Source organism: Heptranchias perlo, chromosome X (assembly GCF_035084215.1).
Source record: "Heptranchias perlo isolate sHepPer1 chromosome X, sHepPer1.hap1, whole genome shotgun sequence".
NCBI classification, from domain to species: Eukaryota; Metazoa; Chordata; class Chondrichthyes; order Hexanchiformes; family Hexanchidae; genus Heptranchias; species Heptranchias perlo.
Window position 1 is genome coordinate 15,112 of NC_090370.1, and position 18,742 is coordinate 33,853.

At 51.6% G+C, this 18,742-nt stretch overlaps 1 protein-coding gene across 1 annotated transcript; it reads left to right on the plus strand.

The window, feature by feature from the left end:
* Positions 1-96: 96 nt before the first annotated feature.
* Positions 97-18,131, plus strand: LOC137306917 (proteinase-activated receptor 1-like). Its single transcript, XM_067976298.1, has 2 exons — positions 97-201; positions 16,573-18,131. The coding sequence occupies exons 1-2, from the start codon at positions 123-125 to the stop codon at positions 17,520-17,522; spliced, it is 1,029 nt and encodes a 342-aa protein (XP_067832399.1). The 5' UTR covers positions 97-122; the 3' UTR covers positions 17,523-18,131.
* The last annotated feature ends 611 nt before the right edge of the window (positions 18,132-18,742 follow it).

An 18,742-nucleotide genomic window follows, 5' to 3' on the forward strand; every position in this document is an offset into this window, starting at 1 on the left:
CGATACCACTGAAACACTCGATTGGTTCTGTGCCTTATCTGATATTGTTCATTTTTGCAACATTTGCGAATTCAGGAAACATAAGGCGTTAAGACACAGGAGCAGAATTATCTCAGCGAGCGATGGCTTTCACATACCAGCTCCTCATTGTCAGCCTGGTGTGGACCAGCCTCCTCACAGACAACCAGACCGACTATAAAGGTACATTTTAAAAACAATAAAACGTACACAGCAGAAGAATTTTTATTCGCAATGTTGAACTTGTGACTTTGAAATTTGAAGATTTTATATTTGCGATTAAGGTCAAATAATATTTGGTGGGAACAGCTTTGTCTGGGTGAACTCGAGTTGGGTTTGACTGACTTGTACTTGAATTTGCGGGGTGGCTATAATCAGATCGGGCCTATTATTGGGCGCGGGGAGTGTGACCCGCCATTGCCCCCTCCGTCCAATGGCCCCCTGCGCAGGCAGGACCAGACTTTTGTCGAGCCTGAAGACTTACCTGCGATCTGCGTTCCGAAGCAGCGAGGGGTTCGATGCAATTCGCATTGCCGCCAGCCCCAATCTCTTAAAGGGAGGATGTCTCTTAAAGGTAGCCGGTACCTGCTGCTTGCTGAAAATAACAGCCCGCTGTCCGCTCGGAGCCTGAATGGAGATCAGACATCGCGCACGCGAGGTAACAGATGCAGCTCCATATACCCGCCTTAGCCCCATATCCCTTCATACCCTTGGTTCACAGAAATCTATCAATCTCAGATTTAACACTCACGGGTGAGCTGGCATCAACTGCCGTCTGCCGAAGAGCGTTCCAAACGTCTCCCATCCTTTGCGTGTAGAAGCATTTCCCAACTTCACTCCCGCACGTCCTGTCTCGAAATGTCAGGCGATGTCCCCGCGTCCGAGTATTGGAGGCTAGGAGACCTCCAGAGACAGTCACAAATGTCTCGGCAGCCAGAAGCAATAATCCAGCCGCTAACCTGTAAATCCTGCACGGTCCCTGTAAACAGCGCCGATGGGGGGGTTCCTCCAGACACTCTTGGACACGTCCGGACGGTCGGGGGTTAAGACTGTGCGTTGAGTTGAGCGTTAAGTCCCAAAATGGCGTCCATCGCTTTAAATCAGCCTCGCACCATTTCCTCCCCCGCTCCACATGCAGCCGGCGTTCCGTATCTGCGCCCGGGCCAACTCCCACGCCAAGATGGCGTCCGGCGCGCGTCACTTTGGGGACGTGCGTGCGCAGCCAGGGCGCCATCTTCAATTTAGCGGCCAGAGTGTTTAAAGCCGCCATCGTACTGGGGCAAAGTGTGTTGGGGTTCCAACTACTGCGAATCAACGGGCAGTATAACTGGGGGGGGTGGAGTTGGATTCGGATCCAATCCCTGAGCAATTTAAAGCCGGGCGGCGTGTGACCCGCTGCTCGTCCCCACTCTGAGTAGGGTATAACTCCAGTCCAGTGTGGAGCAGTGCTCCAAATCTCCCCTGTTGGATCCCTGGGGACTTGATAGACTGGGCAGCGAGTTTCCCGATTTTGAGGAAGCCAGCACTGTCACGGTCCTGTTCAAACCTTGCCCAGTGAAGCTGCAGTTTGCAGACTTTCCTTTAGCGGCTAACGAATTGACAGCAATTTATCTGAGTATCTGAACTCTCTCAACTTCAGAACGCGTCACAGAATGTTCCACCAGAATGACGGCAGCACGGAACATGAGGACAAGACGACTCTTAAAAATAAAACGAGGGGGAATGATTATTAAAAACGAATGAATTTGCCTGAAGCGCAACGCGCACCCAGCACCCGGAACAAAACAGGAGGCAATAATTTATAGCGGGATGTGGTAGGGATAACTGAAACATGGCTACAGAAAGAACAGGATCGGCAATTAAATATTGCAGGGCATGACATATTTAGAAAGGGTGGGGTGGGGTAGGAAGGAGGCGGGGTAGCTGTATTAATTAGAAGCAACGTCAAAGGCAATTTAAAGAAAGGGACGTAACAACATTAAGATAGAAACAGAATCCATATGGATTGAGGCAAAGGACAAGAGGGGTTCGGTCAGGTCAATCTGGATATTCTACAGACCACCTAACAGTGGAAGGGAGGCTGAAATATGGAGACAAATTTACAAAAGATATCGAATCATAATCACGGGGGATTTCAACTACCTCAAATAACCGGGAGAGAAGGGGGTTCAGGGAATGGAGTTTTCACTCGGAGCATTGTGTACAGTTCTGGTCTCCATATACCTTGGTTAGACCACACTCGGAGCACTGTGCACAGTTCTGGTCTCCATATACCTTGGTTAGACCACACTCGGAGCACTGTGCACAGTTCTGGTCTCCATGTACCTTGGTTAGACCACACTTGGAGCACTGTGCACAGTTCTGGTCTCCATGTACCTTGGTTAGACCACACTCGGAGCACTGTGTACAGTTCTGGTCTCCATATACCTGGGTTAGACCACACTTGGAGCACTGTGCACAGTTCTGGTCTCCATATACCTTGGTTAGACCACACTCGGAGCACTGTGCACAGTTCTGGTCTCCATGTACCTTGGTTAGACCACACTCGGAGCACTGTGTACAGTTCTGGTCTCCATATACCTGGGTTAGACCACACTTGGAGCACTGTGCACAGTTCTGGTCTCCATATACCTTGGTTAGACCACACTTGGAGCACTGTGTACAGTTCTGGTCTCCATATACCTGGGTTAGACCACACTTGGAGCACTGTGCACAGTTCTGGTCTCCATATACCTTGGTTAGACCACACTTGGAGCACTGTGCACAGTTCTGGTCTCCATATACCTGGGTTAGACCACACTCGGAGCACTGTGCACAGTTCTGGTCTCCATATACCTGGGTTGGACCACACTTGGAGCACTGTGCACAGTTCTGGTCTCCATGTACCTTGGTTAGACCACACTTGGAGCACTGTGCGCAGTTCTGGTCTCCATATACCTTGGTTAGACCACACTTGGAGCACTGTGCACAGTTCTGGTCTCCATATAGCTTGGTTGGACCACACTCGGAGCACTGTGCACAGTTCTGGTCTCCATGTACCTTGGTTAGACCACACTCGGAGCACTGTGCACAGTTCTGGTCTCCATATACCTGGGTTAGACCACACTCGGAGCACTGTGTACAGTTCTGGGCTCCATATACCTGGGTTAGACCACACTCGGAGCACTGTGCACAGTTCTGGTCTCCATATACCTTGGTTAGACCACACTTGGAGCACTGTGCACAGTTCTGGTCTCCATATACCTTGGTTAGACCACACTCGGAGCACTGTGCACAGTTCTGGTCTCCATATACCTTGGTTAGACCACACTCGGAGCATTGTGCACAGTTCTGGTCTCCATATACCTTGGTTAGACCACACTTGGAGCACTGTGTACAGTTCTGGTCTCCATATACCTTGGTTAGACCACACTCGGAGCACTGTGCACAGTTCTGGTCTCCATGTACCTTGGTTAGACCACACTTGGAGCACTGTGCACAGTTCTGGTCTCCATATACCTGGATTAGACCACACTTGGAGCACTGTGCACAGTTCTGGTCTCCATATACCTGGGTTAGACCACACTCGGAGCACTGTGCACAGTTCTGGTCTCCATGTACCTTGGTTAGACCACACTTGGAGCACTGTGCACAGTTCTGGTCTCCATGTACCTTGGTTAGACCACACTCGGAGCACTGTGCACAGTTCTGGTCTCCATATACCTGGGTTAGACCACACTCGGAGCACTGTGCACAGTTCTGGTCTCCATGTACCTTGGTTAGACCACACTTGGAGCACTGTGCGCAGTTCTGGTCTCCATGTACCTTGGTTAGACCACACTTGGAGCACTGTGCACAGTTCTGGTCTCCATATACCTGGGTTAGACCACACTTGGAGCACGGTGCACAGTTCTGGTCTCCATACACCTGGGTTAGACCACACTCGGAGCACTGTGCACAGTTCTGGTCTCCATGTACCTTGGTTAGACCACACTTGGAGCACTGTGCACAGTTCTGGTCTCCATATACCTGGGTTAGACCACACTTGGAGCACTGTGCACAGTTCTGGTCTCCATATACCTGGGTTAGACCACACTTGGAGCACTGTGCACAGTTCTGGTCTCCATATACCTTGGTTAGACCACACTTGGAGCAATGTGCACAGTTCTGGTCTCCATATACCTGGGTTAGACCCCACTTGGAGCACTGTGCACAGTTCTGGTCTCCATATACCTTGGTTAGACCACACTTGGAGCACTGTGCACAGTTCTGGTCTCCATATACCTTGGTTAGACCACACTTGGAGCACTGTGCACAGTTCTGGTCTCCATATACCTTGGTTAGACCACACTTGGAGCACTGTGCACAGTTCTGGTCTCCATGTACCTTGGTTAGACCACACTTGGAGCACTGTGCGCAGTTCTGGTCTCCATGTACCTTGGTTAGACCACACTTGGAGCACTGTGCACAGTTCTGGTCTCCATATACCTGGGTTAGACCACACTTGGAGCACTGTGCACAGTTCTGGTCTCCATATACCTTGGTTAGACCACACTTGGAGCACTGTGCACAGTTCTGGTCTCCATATACCTGGGTTGGACCACACTTGGAGCACTGTGCACAGTTCTGGTCTCCATGTACCTTGGTTAGACCACACTTGGAGCACTGTGCGCAGTTCTGGTCTCCATATACCTTGGTTAGACCACACTTGGAGCACTGTGCACAGTTCTGGTCTCCATATACCTTGGTTAGACCACACTCGGAGCACTGTGCACAGTTCTGGTCTCCATGTACCTTGGTTAGACCACACTCGGAGCACTGTGCACAGTTCTGGTCTCCATATACCTGGGTTAGACCACACTCGGAGCACTGTGCACAGTTCTGGTCTCCATATACCTTGGTTAGACCACACTCGGAGCACTGTGCACAGTTCTGGTCTCCATGTACCTTGGTTAGACCACACTTGGAGCACTGTGCACAGTTCTGGTCTCCATATACCTGGGTTAGACCACACTTGGAGCACTGTGCACAGTTCTGGTCTCCATATACCTGGGTTAGACCACACTTGGAGCACTGTGCACAGTTCTGGTCTCCATATACCTGGGTTAGACCACACTTGGAGCACTGTGCACAGTTCTGGTCTCCATATACCTGGGTTAGACCACACTTGGAGCACTGTGCACAGTTCTGGTCTCCATATACCTTGGTTAGACCCCACTTGGAGCACTGTGCACAGTTCTGGTCTCCATATACCTGGGTTAGACCCCACTTGGAGCACTGTGCACAGTTCTGGTCTCCATGTACCTTGGTTAGACCACACTTGGAGCATTGTGCACAGTTCTGGTCTCCATATACCTGGGTTAGACCACACTTGGAGCACTGTGCACAGTTCTGGTCTCCATGTACCTTGGTTAGACCACACTTGGAGCATTGTGTACAGTTCTGGTCTCCATATACCTGGGTTAGACCACACTTGGAGCACTGTGCACAGTTCCGGTCTCCATGTACCTTGGTTAGACCACACTTGGAGCACTGTGCACAGTTCTGGTCTCCATATACCTTGGTTAGACCACACTTGGAGCACTGTGCACAGTTCTGGTCTCCATATACCTTGGTTAGACCACACTTGGAGCATTGTGCACAGTTCTGGTCTCCATATACCTTGGTTAGACCACACTCGGAGCACTGTGCACAGTTCTGGTCTCCATATACCTGGGTTAGACCACACTTGGAGCACTGTGCACAGTTCTGGTCTCCATGTACCTTGGTTAGACCACACTTGGAGCACTGTGTACAGTTCTGGTCTCCATGTACCTTGGTTAGAACACACTTGGAGCACTGTGCACAGTTCTGGTCTCCATATACCTGGGTTAGACCACACTCGGAGCACTGTGCACAGTTCTGGTCTCCATATACCTGGGTTGGACCACACTTGGAGCACTGTGCACAGTTCTGGTCTCCATGTACCTTGGTTAGACCACACTTGGAGCACTGTGGACAGTTCTGGTCTCCATATACCTGGGTTAGACCACACTCGGAGCACTGTGCACAGTTCTGGTCTCCATGTACCTTGGTTAGACCACACTTGGAGCACTGTGCACAGTTCTGGTCTCCATATACCTTGGTTAGACCACACTTGGAGCACTGTGCACAGTTCTGGTCTCCATATACCTTGGTTAGACCACACTTGGAGCACTGTGCACAGTTCTGGTCTCCATGTACCTTGGTTAGACCACACTTGGAGCACTGTGTACAGTTCTGGTCTCCATGTACCTTGGTTAGACCACACTTGGAGCACTGTGCACAGTTCTGGTCTCCATATACCTTGGTTAGACCACACTTGGAGCACTGTGCACACTTCTGGTCTCCATGTACCTTGGTTAGACCACACTTGGAGCACTGTGTACAGTTCTGGTCTCCATGTACCTTGGTTAGAACACACTTGGAGCACTGTGCACAGTTCTGGTCTCCATATACCTGGGTTAGACCACACTCGGAGCACTGTGCACAGTTCTGGTCTCCATATACCTGGGTTGGACCACACTTGGAGCACTGTGCACAGTTCTGGTCTCCATGTACCTTGGTTAGATCACACTTGGAGCACTGTGCACAGTTCTGGTCTCCATATACCTGGGTTAGACCACACTCGGAGCACTGTGCACAGTTCTGGTCTCCATGTACCTTGGTTAGACCACACTTGGAGCACTGTGCACAGTTCTGGTCTCCATATACCTTGGTTAGACCACACTTGGAGCACTGTGCACTGTTCTGGTCTCCATGTACTTTGGTTAGACCACACTTGGAGCACTGTGCACAGTTCTGGTCTCCATGTACCTTGGTTAGACCACACTTGGAGCACTGTGCACAGTTCTGGTCTCCATGTACCTTGGTTAGACCACACTTGGAGCACTGTGCACAGTTCTGGTCTCCATATACCTTGGTTAGACCACACTTGGAGCACTGTGCACAGTTCTGGTCTCCATGTACCTTGGTTAGACCACACTTGGAGCACTGTGCACAGTTCTGGTCTCCATGTACATTGGTTAGACCACACTTGGAGCACTGTGCACAGTTCTGGTCTCCATATACCTTGGTTAGACCACACTCGGAGCACTGTGCACAGTTCTGGTCTCCATATACCTGGGTTAGACCACACTCGGAGCACTTTGCACAGTTCTGGTCTCCATGTACCTCGGTTAGACCACACTCGGAGCACTGTGCACAGTTCTGGTCTCCATGTACCTTGGTTAGACCACACTTGGAGCACTGTGCACAGTTCTGGTCTCCATATACCTGGGTTAAACCACACTCGGAGCACTGTGCACAGTTCTGGTCTCCATATACCTGGGTTAGACCACACTTGGAGCAATGTGCACAGTTCTGGTCTCCATATACCTTGGTTAGACCACACTTGGAGCACTGTGCACAGTTCTGGTCTCCATATACCTGGGTTAGACCACACTCGGAGCACTGTGCACAGTTCTGGTCTCCATATACCTGGGTTGGACCACACTTGGAGCACTGTGCACAGTTCTGGTCTCCATGTACCTTGGTTAGACCACACTTGGAGCACTGTGCGCAGTTCTGGTCTCCATATACCTTGGTTAGACCACACTTGGAGCACTGTGCACAGTTCTGGTCTCCATATAGCTTGGTTGGACCACACTCGGAGCACTGTGCACAGTTCTGGTCTCCATGTACCTTGGTTAGACCACACTCGGAGCACTGTGCACAGTTCTGGTCTCCATATACCTGGGTTAGACCACACTCGGAGCACTGTGTACAGTTCTGGGCTCCATATACCTGGGTTAGACCACACTCGGAGCACTGTGCACAGTTCTGGTCTCCATATACCTTGGTTAGACCACACTTGGAGCACTGTGCACAGTTCTGGTCTCCATATACCTTGGTTAGACCACACTCGGAGCACTGTGCACAGTTCTGGTCTCCATATACCTTGGTTAGACCACACTCGGAGCATTGTGCACAGTTCTGGTCTCCATATACCTTGGTTAGACCACACTTGGAGCACTGTGTACAGTTCTGGTCTCCATATACCTTGGTTAGACCACACTCGGAGCACTGTGCACAGTTCTGGTCTCCATGTACCTTGGTTAGACCACACTTGGAGCACTGTGCACAGTTCTGGTCTCCATATACCTGGATTAGACCACACTTGGAGCACTGTGCACAGTTCTGGTCTCCATATACCTGGGTTAGACCACACTCGGAGCACTGTGCACAGTTCTGGTCTCCATGTACCTTGGTTAGACCACACTTGGAGCACTGTGCACAGTTCTGGTCTCCATGTACCTTGGTTAGACCACACTCGGAGCACTGTGCACAGTTCTGGTCTCCATGTACCTGGGTTAGACCACACTCGGAGCACTGTGCACAGTTCTGGTCTCCATGTACCTTGGTTAGACCACACTTGGAGCACTGTGCGCAGTTCTGGTCTCCATGTACCTTGGTTAGACCACACTTGGAGCACTGTGCACAGTTCTGGTCTCCATATACCTGGGTTAGACCACACTTGGAGCACGGTGCACAGTTCTGGTCTCCATACACCTGGGTTAGACCACACTCGGAGCACTGTGCACAGTTCTGGTCTCCATGTACCTTGGTTAGACCACACTTGGAGCACTGTGCACAGTTCTGGTCTCCATATACCTGGGTTAGACCACACTTGGAGCACTGTGCACAGTTCTGGTCTCCATATACCTGGGTTAGACCACACTTGGAGCACTGTGCACAGTTCTGGTCTCCATATACCTTGGTTAGACCACACTTGGAGCAATGTGCACAGTTCTGGTCTCCATATACCTGGGTTAGACCCCACTTGGAGCACTGTGCACAGTTCTGGTCTCCATATACCTTGGTTAGACCACACTTGGAGCACTGTGCACAGTTCTGGTCTCCATATACCTTGGTTAGACCACACTTGGAGCACTGTGCACAGTTCTGGTCTCCATATACCTTGGTTAGACCACACTTGGAGCACTGTGCACAGTTCTGGTCTCCATGTACCTTGGTTAGACCACACTTGGAGCACTGTGCGCAGTTCTGGTCTCCATGTACCTTGGTTAGACCACACTTGGAGCACTGTGCACAGTTCTGGTCTCCATATACCTGGGTTAGACCACACTTGGAGCACTGTGCACAGTTCTGGTCTCCATATACCTTGGTTAGACCACACTTGGAGCACTGTGCACAGTTCTGGTCTCCATATACCTGGGTTGGACCACACTTGGAGCACTGTGCACAGTTCTGGTCTCCATGTACCTTGGTTAGACCACACTTGGAGCACTGTGCGCAGTTCTGGTCTCCATATACCTTGGTTAGACCACACTTGGAGCACTGTGCACAGTTCTGGTCTCCATATACCTTGGTTAGACCACACTCGGAGCACTGTGCACAGTTCTGGTCTCCATGTACCTTGGTTAGACCACACTCGGAGCACTGTGCACAGTTCTGGTCTCCATATACCTGGGTTAGACCACACTCGGAGCACTGTGCACAGTTCTGGTCTCCATATACCTTGGTTAGACCACACTCGGAGCACTGTGCACAGTTCTGGTCTCCATGTACCTTGGTTAGACCACACTTGGAGCACTGTGCACAGTTCTGGTCTCCATATACCTGGGTTAGACCACACTTGGAGCACTGTGCACAGTTCTGGTCTCCATATACCTGGGTTAGACCACACTTGGAGCACTGTGCACAGTTCTGGTCTCCATATACCTGGGTTAGACCACACTTGGAGCACTGTGCACAGTTCTGGTCTCCATATACCTGGGTTAGACCACACTTGGAGCACTGTGCACAGTTCTGGTCTCCATATACCTTGGTTAGACCCCACTTGGAGCACTGTGCACAGTTCTGGTCTCCATATACCTGGGTTAGACCCCACTTGGAGCACTGTGCACAGTTCTGGTCTCCATGTACCTTGGTTAGACCACACTTGGAGCATTGTGCACAGTTCTGGTCTCCATATACCTGGGTTAGACCACACTTGGAGCACTGTGCACAGTTCTGGTCTCCATGTACCTTGGTTAGACCACACTTGGAGCATTGTGTACAGTTCTGGTCTCCATATACCTGGGTTAGACCACACTTGGAGCACTGTGCACAGTTCCGGTCTCCATGTACCTTGGTTAGACCACACTTGGAGCACTGTGCACAGTTCTGGTCTCCATATACCTTGGTTAGACCACACTTGGAGCACTGTGCACAGTTCTGGTCTCCATATACCTTGGTTAGACCACACTTGGAGCATTGTGCACAGTTCTGGTCTCCATATACCTTGGTTAGACCACACTCGGAGCACTGTGCACAGTTCTGGTCTCCATATACCTGGGTTAGACCACACTTGGAGCACTGTGCACAGTTCTGGTCTCCATGTACCTTGGTTAGACCACACTTGGAGCACTGTGTACAGTTCTGGTCTCCATGTACCTTGGTTAGAACACACTTGGAGCACTGTGCACAGTTCTGGTCTCCATATACCTGGGTTAGACCACACTCGGAGCACTGTGCACAGTTCTGGTCTCCATATACCTGGGTTGGACCACACTTGGAGCACTGTGCACAGTTCTGGTCTCCATGTACCTTGGTTAGACCACACTTGGAGCACTGTGGACAGTTCTGGTCTCCATATACCTGGGTTAGACCACACTCGGAGCACTGTGCACAGTTCTGGTCTCCATGTACCTTGGTTAGACCACACTTGGAGCACTGTGCACAGTTCTGGTCTCCATATACCTTGGTTAGACCACACTTGGAGCACTGTGCACAGTTCTGGTCTCCATATACCTTGGTTAGACCACACTTGGAGCACTGTGCACAGTTCTGGTCTCCATGTACCTTGGTTAGACCACACTTGGAGCACTGTGTACAGTTCTGGTCTCCATGTACCTTGGTTAGACCACACTTGGAGCACTGTGCACAGTTCTGGTCTCCATATACCTTGGTTAGACCACACTTGGAGCACTGTGCACACTTCTGGTCTCCATGTACCTTGGTTAGACCACACTTGGAGCACTGTGTACAGTTCTGGTCTCCATGTACCTTGGTTAGAACACACTTGGAGCACTGTGCACAGTTCTGGTCTCCATATACCTGGGTTAGACCACACTCGGAGCACTGTGCACAGTTCTGGTCTCCATATACCTGGGTTGGACCACACTTGGAGCACTGTGCACAGTTCTGGTCTCCATGTACCTTGGTTAGATCACACTTGGAGCACTGTGCACAGTTCTGGTCTCCATATACCTGGGTTAGACCACACTCGGAGCACTGTGCACAGTTCTGGTCTCCATGTACCTTGGTTAGACCACACTTGGAGCACTGTGCACAGTTCTGGTCTCCATATACCTTGGTTAGACCACACTTGGAGCACTGTGCACTGTTCTGGTCTCCATGTACTTTGGTTAGACCACACTTGGAGCACTGTGCACAGTTCTGGTCTCCATGTACCTTGGTTAGACCACACTTGGAGCACTGTGCACAGTTCTGGTCTCCATGTACCTTGGTTAGACCACACTTGGAGCACTGTGCACAGTTCTGGTCTCCATATACCTTGGTTAGACCACACTTGGAGCACTGTGCACAGTTCTGGTCTCCATGTACCTTGGTTAGACCACACTTGGAGCACTGTGCACAGTTCTGGTCTCCATGTACATTGGTTAGACCACACTTGGAGCACTGTGCACAGTTCTGGTCTCCATATACCTTGGTTAGACCACACTCGGAGCACTGTGCACAGTTCTGGTCTCCATATACCTGGGTTAGACCACACTCGGAGCACTTTGCACAGTTCTGGTCTCCATGTACCTCGGTTAGACCACACTCGGAGCACTGTGCACAGTTCTGGTCTCCATGTACCTTGGTTAGACCACACTTGGAGCACTGTGCACAGTTCTGGTCTCCATATACCTGGGTTAAACCACACTCGGAGCACTGTGCACAGTTCTGGTCTCCATATACCTGGGTTAGACCACACTCGGAGCACTGTGCACAGTTCTGGTCTCCATAAACCTGGGTTAGACCACACTCGGAGCACTGTGCACAGTTCTGGTCTCCATATACCTGGGTTAGACCACACTTGGAGCACTGTGCACAGTTCTGGTCTCCATATACCTGGGTTAGACCACACTCGGAGCACTGTGCACAGTTCTGATCTCCATGTACCTTGGTTAGACCACACTTGGAGCACTGTGCACAGTTCTGGTCTCCATATACCTGGGTTAGACCACACTCGGAGCACTGTGCACAGTTCTGGTCTCCATATACCTGGGTTGGACCACACTTGGAGCACTGTGCACAGTTCTGGTCTCCATGTACCTTGGTTAGACCACACTTGGAGCCCTGTGCACAGTTCTGGTCTCCATATACCTGGGTTAGACCACACTCGGAGCACTGTGCACAGTTCTGGTCTCCATGTACCTTGGTTAGACCACACTTGGAGCACTGTGCACAGTTCTGGTCTCCATATACCTTGGTTAGACCACACTTGGAGCACTGTGCACAGTTCTGGTCTCCATATACCTTGGTTAGACCACACTTGGAGCACTGTGCACAGTTCTGGTCTCCATGTACCTTGGTTAGACCACACTTGGAGCACCGTGTACAGTTCTGGTCTCCATGTACCTTGGTTAGAACACACTTGGAGCACTGTGCACAGTTCTGGTCTCCATATACCTTGGTTAGACCACACTTGGAGCACTGTGCACAGTTCTGGTCTCCATATACCTTGGTTAGACCACACTTGGAGCACTGTGCACAGTTCTGGTCTCCATATACCTGGGTTAGACCACACTCGGAGCACTGTGCACAGTTCTGGTCTCCATATACCTGGGTTGGACCACACTTGGAGCACTGTGCACAGTTCTGGTCTCCATGTACCTTGGTTAGACCACACTTGGAGCACTGTGCACAGTTCTGGTCTCCATATACCTGGGTTAGACCACACTCGGAGCACTGTGCACAGTTCTGGTCTCCATGTACCTTGGTTAGACCACACTTGGAGCACTGTGCACAGTTCTGGTCTCCATATACCTTGGTTAGACCACACTTGGATCACTGTGCACAGTTCTGGTCTCCATATACCTTGGTTAGACCACACTTGGAGCACTGTGCACAGTTCTGGTCTCCATGTACCTTGGTTAGACCACACTTGGAGCACTGTGTACAGTTCTGGTCTCCATGTACCTTGGTTAGAACACACTTGGAGCACTGTGCACAGTTCTGGTCTCCATATACCTGGGTTAGACCACACTTGGAGCACTGTGCACAGTTCTGGTCTCCATATACCTTGGTTAGACCACACTTGGAGCACTGTGCACAGTTCTGGTCTCCATATACCTTGGTTAGACCACACTTGGAGCACTGTGCACAGTTCTGGTCTCCATATACCTTGGTTAGACCACACTTGGAGCACTGTGCACAGTTCTGGTCTCCATGTACCTTGGTTAGACCACACTTGGAGCACTGTGTACAGTTCTGGTCTCCATGTACCTTGGTTAGAACACACTTGGAGCACTGTGCACAGTTCTGGTCTCCATATACCTGGGTTAGACCACACTCGGAGCACTGTGCACAGTTCTGGTCTCCATATACATGGGTTGGACCACACTTGGAGCACTGTGCACAGTTCTGGTCTCCATGTACCTTGGTTAGACCACACTTGGAGCACTGTGCACAGTTCTGGTCTCCATATACCTGGGTTAGACCACACTCGGAGCACTGTGCACAGTTCTGGTCTCCATGTACCTTGGTTAGACCACACTTGGAGCACTGTGCACAGTTCTGGTCTCCATATACCTTGGTTAGACCACACTTGGAGCACTGTGCACAGTTCTGGTCTCCATGTACTTTGGTTAGACCACACTTGGAGCACTGTGCACAGTTCTGGTCTCCATGTACCTTGGTTAGACCACACTTGGAGCACTGTGCACAGTTCTGGTCTCCATATACCTTGGTTAGACCACACTTGGAGCACTGTGCACAGTTCTGGTCTCCATGTACCTTGGTTAGACCACACTTGGAGCACTGTGCACAGTTCTGGTCTCCATGTACATTGGTTAGACCACACTTGGAGCACTGTGCACAGTTCTGGTCTCCATATACCTTGGTTAGACCACACTCGGAGCACTGTGCACAGTTCTGGTCTCCATGTACCTTGGTTAGACCACACTTGGAGCACCGTGTACAGTTCTGGTCTCCATGTACCTTGGTTAGAACACACTTGGAGCACTGTGCACAGTTCTGGTCTCCATATACCTTGGTTAGACCACACTTGGAGCACTGTGCACAGTTCTGGTCTCCATATACCTTGGTTAGACCACACTTGGAGCACTGTGCACAGTTCTGGTCTCCATATACCTGGGTTAGACCACACTCGGAGCACTGTGCACAGTTCTGGTCTCCATATACCTGGGTTGGACCACACTTGGAGCACTGTGCACAGTTCTGGTCTCCATGTACCTTGGTTAGACCACACTTGGAGCACTGTGCACAGTTCTGGTCTCCATATACCTGGGTTAGACCACACTCGGAGCACTGTGCACAGTTCTGGTCTCCATGTACCTTGGTTAGACCACACTTGGAGCACTGTGCACAGTTCTGGTCTCCATATACCTTGGTTAGACCACACTTGGAGCACTGTGCACAGTTCTGGTCTCCATATACCTTGGTTAGACCACACTTGGAGCACTGTGCACAGTTCTGGTCTCCATGTACCTTGGTTAGACCACACTTGGAGCACTGTGTACAGTTCTGGTCTCCATGTACCTTGGTTAGAACACACTTGGAGCACTGTGCACAGTTCTGGTCTCCATATACCTGGGTTAGACCACACTTGGAGCACTGTGCACAGTTCTGGTCTCCATATACCTTGGTTAGACCACACTTGGAGCACTGTGCACAGTTCTGGTCTCCATATACCTTGGTTAGACCACACTTGGAGCACTGTGCACAGTTCTGGTCTCCATATACCTTGGTTAGACCACACTTGGAGCACTGTGCACAGTTCTGGTCTCCATGTACCTTGGTTAGACCACACTTGGAGCACTGTGTACAGTTCTGGTCTCCATGTACCTTGGTTAGAACACACTTGGAGCACTGTGCACAGTTCTGGTCTCCACATACCTGGGTTAGACCACACTCGGAGCACTGTGCACAGTTCTGGTCTCCATATACATGGGTTGGACCACACTTGGAGCACTGTGCACAGTTCTGGTCTCCATGTACCTTGGTTAGACCACACTTGGAGCACTGTGCACAGTTCTGGTCTCCATATACCTGGGTTAGACCACACTCGGAGCACTGTGCACAGTTCTGGTCTCCATGTACCTTGGTTAGACCACACTTGGAGCACTGTGCACAGTTCTGGTCTCCATATACCTTGGTTAGACCACACTTGGAGCACTGTGCACAGTTCTGGTCTCCATGTACTTTGGTTAGACCACACTTGGAGCACTGTGCACAGTTCTGGTCTCCATGTACCTTGGTTAGACCACACTTGGAGCACTGTGCACAGTTCTGGTCTCCATATACCTTGGTTAGACCACACTTGGAGCACTGTGCACAGTTCTGGTCTCCATGTACCTTGGTTAGACCACACTTGGAGCACTGTGCACAGTTCTGGTCTCCATGTACATTGGTTAGACCACACTTGGAGCACTGTGCACAGTTCTGGTCTCCATATACCTTGGTTAGACCACACTCGGAGCACTGTGCACAGTTCTGGTCTCCATATACCTGGGTTAGACCACACTCGGAGCACTGTGCACAGTTCTGGTCTCCATGTACCTCGGTTAGACCACACTCAGAGCACTGTGCACAGTTCTGGTCTCCATAAACCTGGGTTAGACCACACTTGGAGCACTGTGCACAGTTCTGGTCTCCATATACCTTGGTTCGACCACACTTGGAGCACTGTGCACAGTTCTGGTCTCCATATACCTTGGTTAGACCACACTTGGAGCACTGTGCACAGTTCTGGTCTCTATATTGTAGAAAGGATGTAGAGGCACTGGGGAAGTGCAAAAAAGATTTACAAGGATGATACCAGAACTGAGAGGATGTGCTTATCAGGAAAGACTGATGGGTGACCTGATAGATGAAAGGGTTTCGATAGGGTAAACATAAAGAAGATGTTTCCACTTGTGGGGGAGACCAGAACTAGGGGGCCATAAATATAAGATAGTCGCTAATAAATCCAATCGGGAATTCAGGAGAAACTTCTTCACCCAGAGAGCGGTGAGAATGTGGAACTCACTCCCACAGGGAGTGGTCGAGGGGAATAGCGGAGATGGATTTAAGGGGAAGCCGGATAAACACATGAGGGAGAAAGGAATAGAAGGATATGGTGATAGGGTGAGATGGAGTAGGGAGGGAGGAGGCTCGTGTGGAGCATAAACACCGGGATAGACCAGTTGGGCCGAATGGCCTGTTTTTGTGCTGTAAACTCGATGTAACTCAATGTGAAGACTGCAAATTGGTTTTGAAGGCTCTCAGACAACTAACCGTTCATTTCCTTTCTCATTTTATGTCCTGGCTCTGCGCTGATCACAGATTCCTATGATACATCGAGAGAGGGATTAACTGCCCAGGTTGCAATTTTCACGGAAAGATTGTTCTCCATGAAGTTTGTGACCGTGGTTTTGCCTTCGATACTGCTGGTGATTTGTGTTGTCGGCGTCTCGGCTAACTTTCTGGCTTTATTAATACTGTTTAACATGAATAAGAATCCCACTGTTATTTTCATGACGAACGTGGCCATGTCTGACCTGCTCCTCGTGCTGGAGCTCCCCTTAATGATCGCCTATCGGTTCCTGCACAACAGCTGGACATTTGGACCTTTCCTCTGCTACGCCTTTGTTTACTCGTTCTTTGTCAATATGCACGTTTCGAACTTGTTACTCACCGTCATAAGCGCCGACCGCTACCTGGGTATAGTGCATCCGTTGTCGGCCCGTCTGTGGAGGACGAGCAGATACGCCGCAGCGCTGTGCGTCCTGGTGTGGGTCACGGTGATTGTGGTGGACTCCCCCCTGCTCTCGATCAGTCAGACGTTTGAAACCCGGGGCACGAACCGCACCATGTGCATGGATATCACCTCTTACGCCGACGGGGAGAAGCCGTACCACCATTACATGGTGATGGTGGTCTCTTTCTTCCTCCTTCCATTCTGCGTCATTGTATTCTCCCACAGCAGCATCATCAGACACCTGAGAACCTCCGACAGCCCAGGCACGGGGGCCAGGAAACACCGGGCCATCGTGATGGGGGCTGTCGTGATGGCGATCCTGACCCTGAGCTTTGCGCCCACCCTCATCGTTTTCCTGGCCGCAGTCTCCGAAATCGTTTTCTCACTCCCAAACGCCTTCCACGTCCTGTTTGTGATGAGCCAGTGGTTCAGTTTCTTCAACTGTTGCCTGAATCCTTTCATCTACTATTTCGCGTGCGGCCCTTTCAGATCCAGGCTGAGAAAGTTGCTTTGCGGGAGGAAATTCTCTGGTTGAAGCTCAGGTTCGCGAGATTTGGGGGGCAGGGAGGGGGGTAATCATTCATCCTGAGCCCAATTCACAACTTACCTGAGTTTACTGGTGGGGCGAAAAAACTTTTTTTCGCCCCCTCGGGACGTCCCGAAACTTTCCACACCCGAAGGAGTAGTTTATTTTTTTGAAGTGCGGTCACTGTTGTGATGTAGGAAACGCGGCAGGCGAAAGACGGCCCCTCCGACGGCGCGGCGCTCCCTCGGTACCGACCCTCCGACGGCGCGGCGCTCCCTCGGTACCGACCCTCCGACGGCGCGGCGCTCCCTCGGTACCGACCCTCCGACGGCGCGGCGCTCCCTCGGTACCGACCCTCCGACGGCGCGGCGCTCCCTCGGTACCGACCCTCCGACGGCGCGGCGCTCCCTCGGTACCGACCCTCCGACGGCGCGGCGCTCCCTCGGTACCGACCCTCCGACGGCGCGGCGCTCCCTCGGTACCGACCCCCCGACGGCGCGGCGCTCCCTCGGTACCGACCCTCCGACGGCGCGGCGCTCCCTCGGTACCGACCCTCCGACGGCGCGGCGCTCCCTCGGTACCGACCCTCCGACGGCGCGGCGCTCCCTCGGTACCGACCCTCCGACGGCGCGGCGCTCCCTCGGTACCGACCCTCCGACGGCGCGGCGCTCCCTCGGTACCGACCCTCCGACGGCGCGGCGCTCCCTCGGTACCGACCCTCCGACGGCGCGGCGCTCCCTCGGTACCGACCCTCCGACGGCGCGGCGCTCCCTCGGTGGGCGGTGTAAATTATTCCCTTGTGTTGTTCAGCCGCCTGTGAATCATCGCAGACAACACACTGATGTCACACAGGGCGAGACAGTCAGCAGCTGGCTGGTGAGGGCCTGAAGCAGAGCGGAGACGCCCCATGTGTCCGGCTAACCTGCCCTCTCTGCATGGTATTGGGATGATCTCATCGCTTGCCTCTTGTGTATAATAAAGATTCTTTGTGAGACAGTGAAAACATGCCTGTGAATGTTAATTTAATGGCCTGGACTTGGTTTTACAGCCTTGCTGCCTGCTCATGGCTCGGAGTCTGCTTTAGCCTGATTTGTGGATTGCCCTGTTAACAGCTCAGGGTCTCACCTAGATTTCGTATCATGTGCGTCAGAGCTCCCCGGGGGAGCTGGGTGTAAAAAGGGCAGGGGGGGTGGGGAGGGCGGGAGCAGGAGCACGAGCAGGGGGGGGGT

Excerpts from the sequence above, each read along its gene's own strand:
- LOC137306917 (XM_067976298.1), top strand. The coding sequence starts at position 123 with ATGGCTTTCACATACCAGCTCCTCATTGTCAGCCTGGTGTGGACCAGC. Across the intron at positions 202-16,572 it reads CAACCAGACCGACTATAAAG|ATTCCTATGATACATCGAGA; the intron begins GTACATTTTAAA and ends CGCTGATCACAG.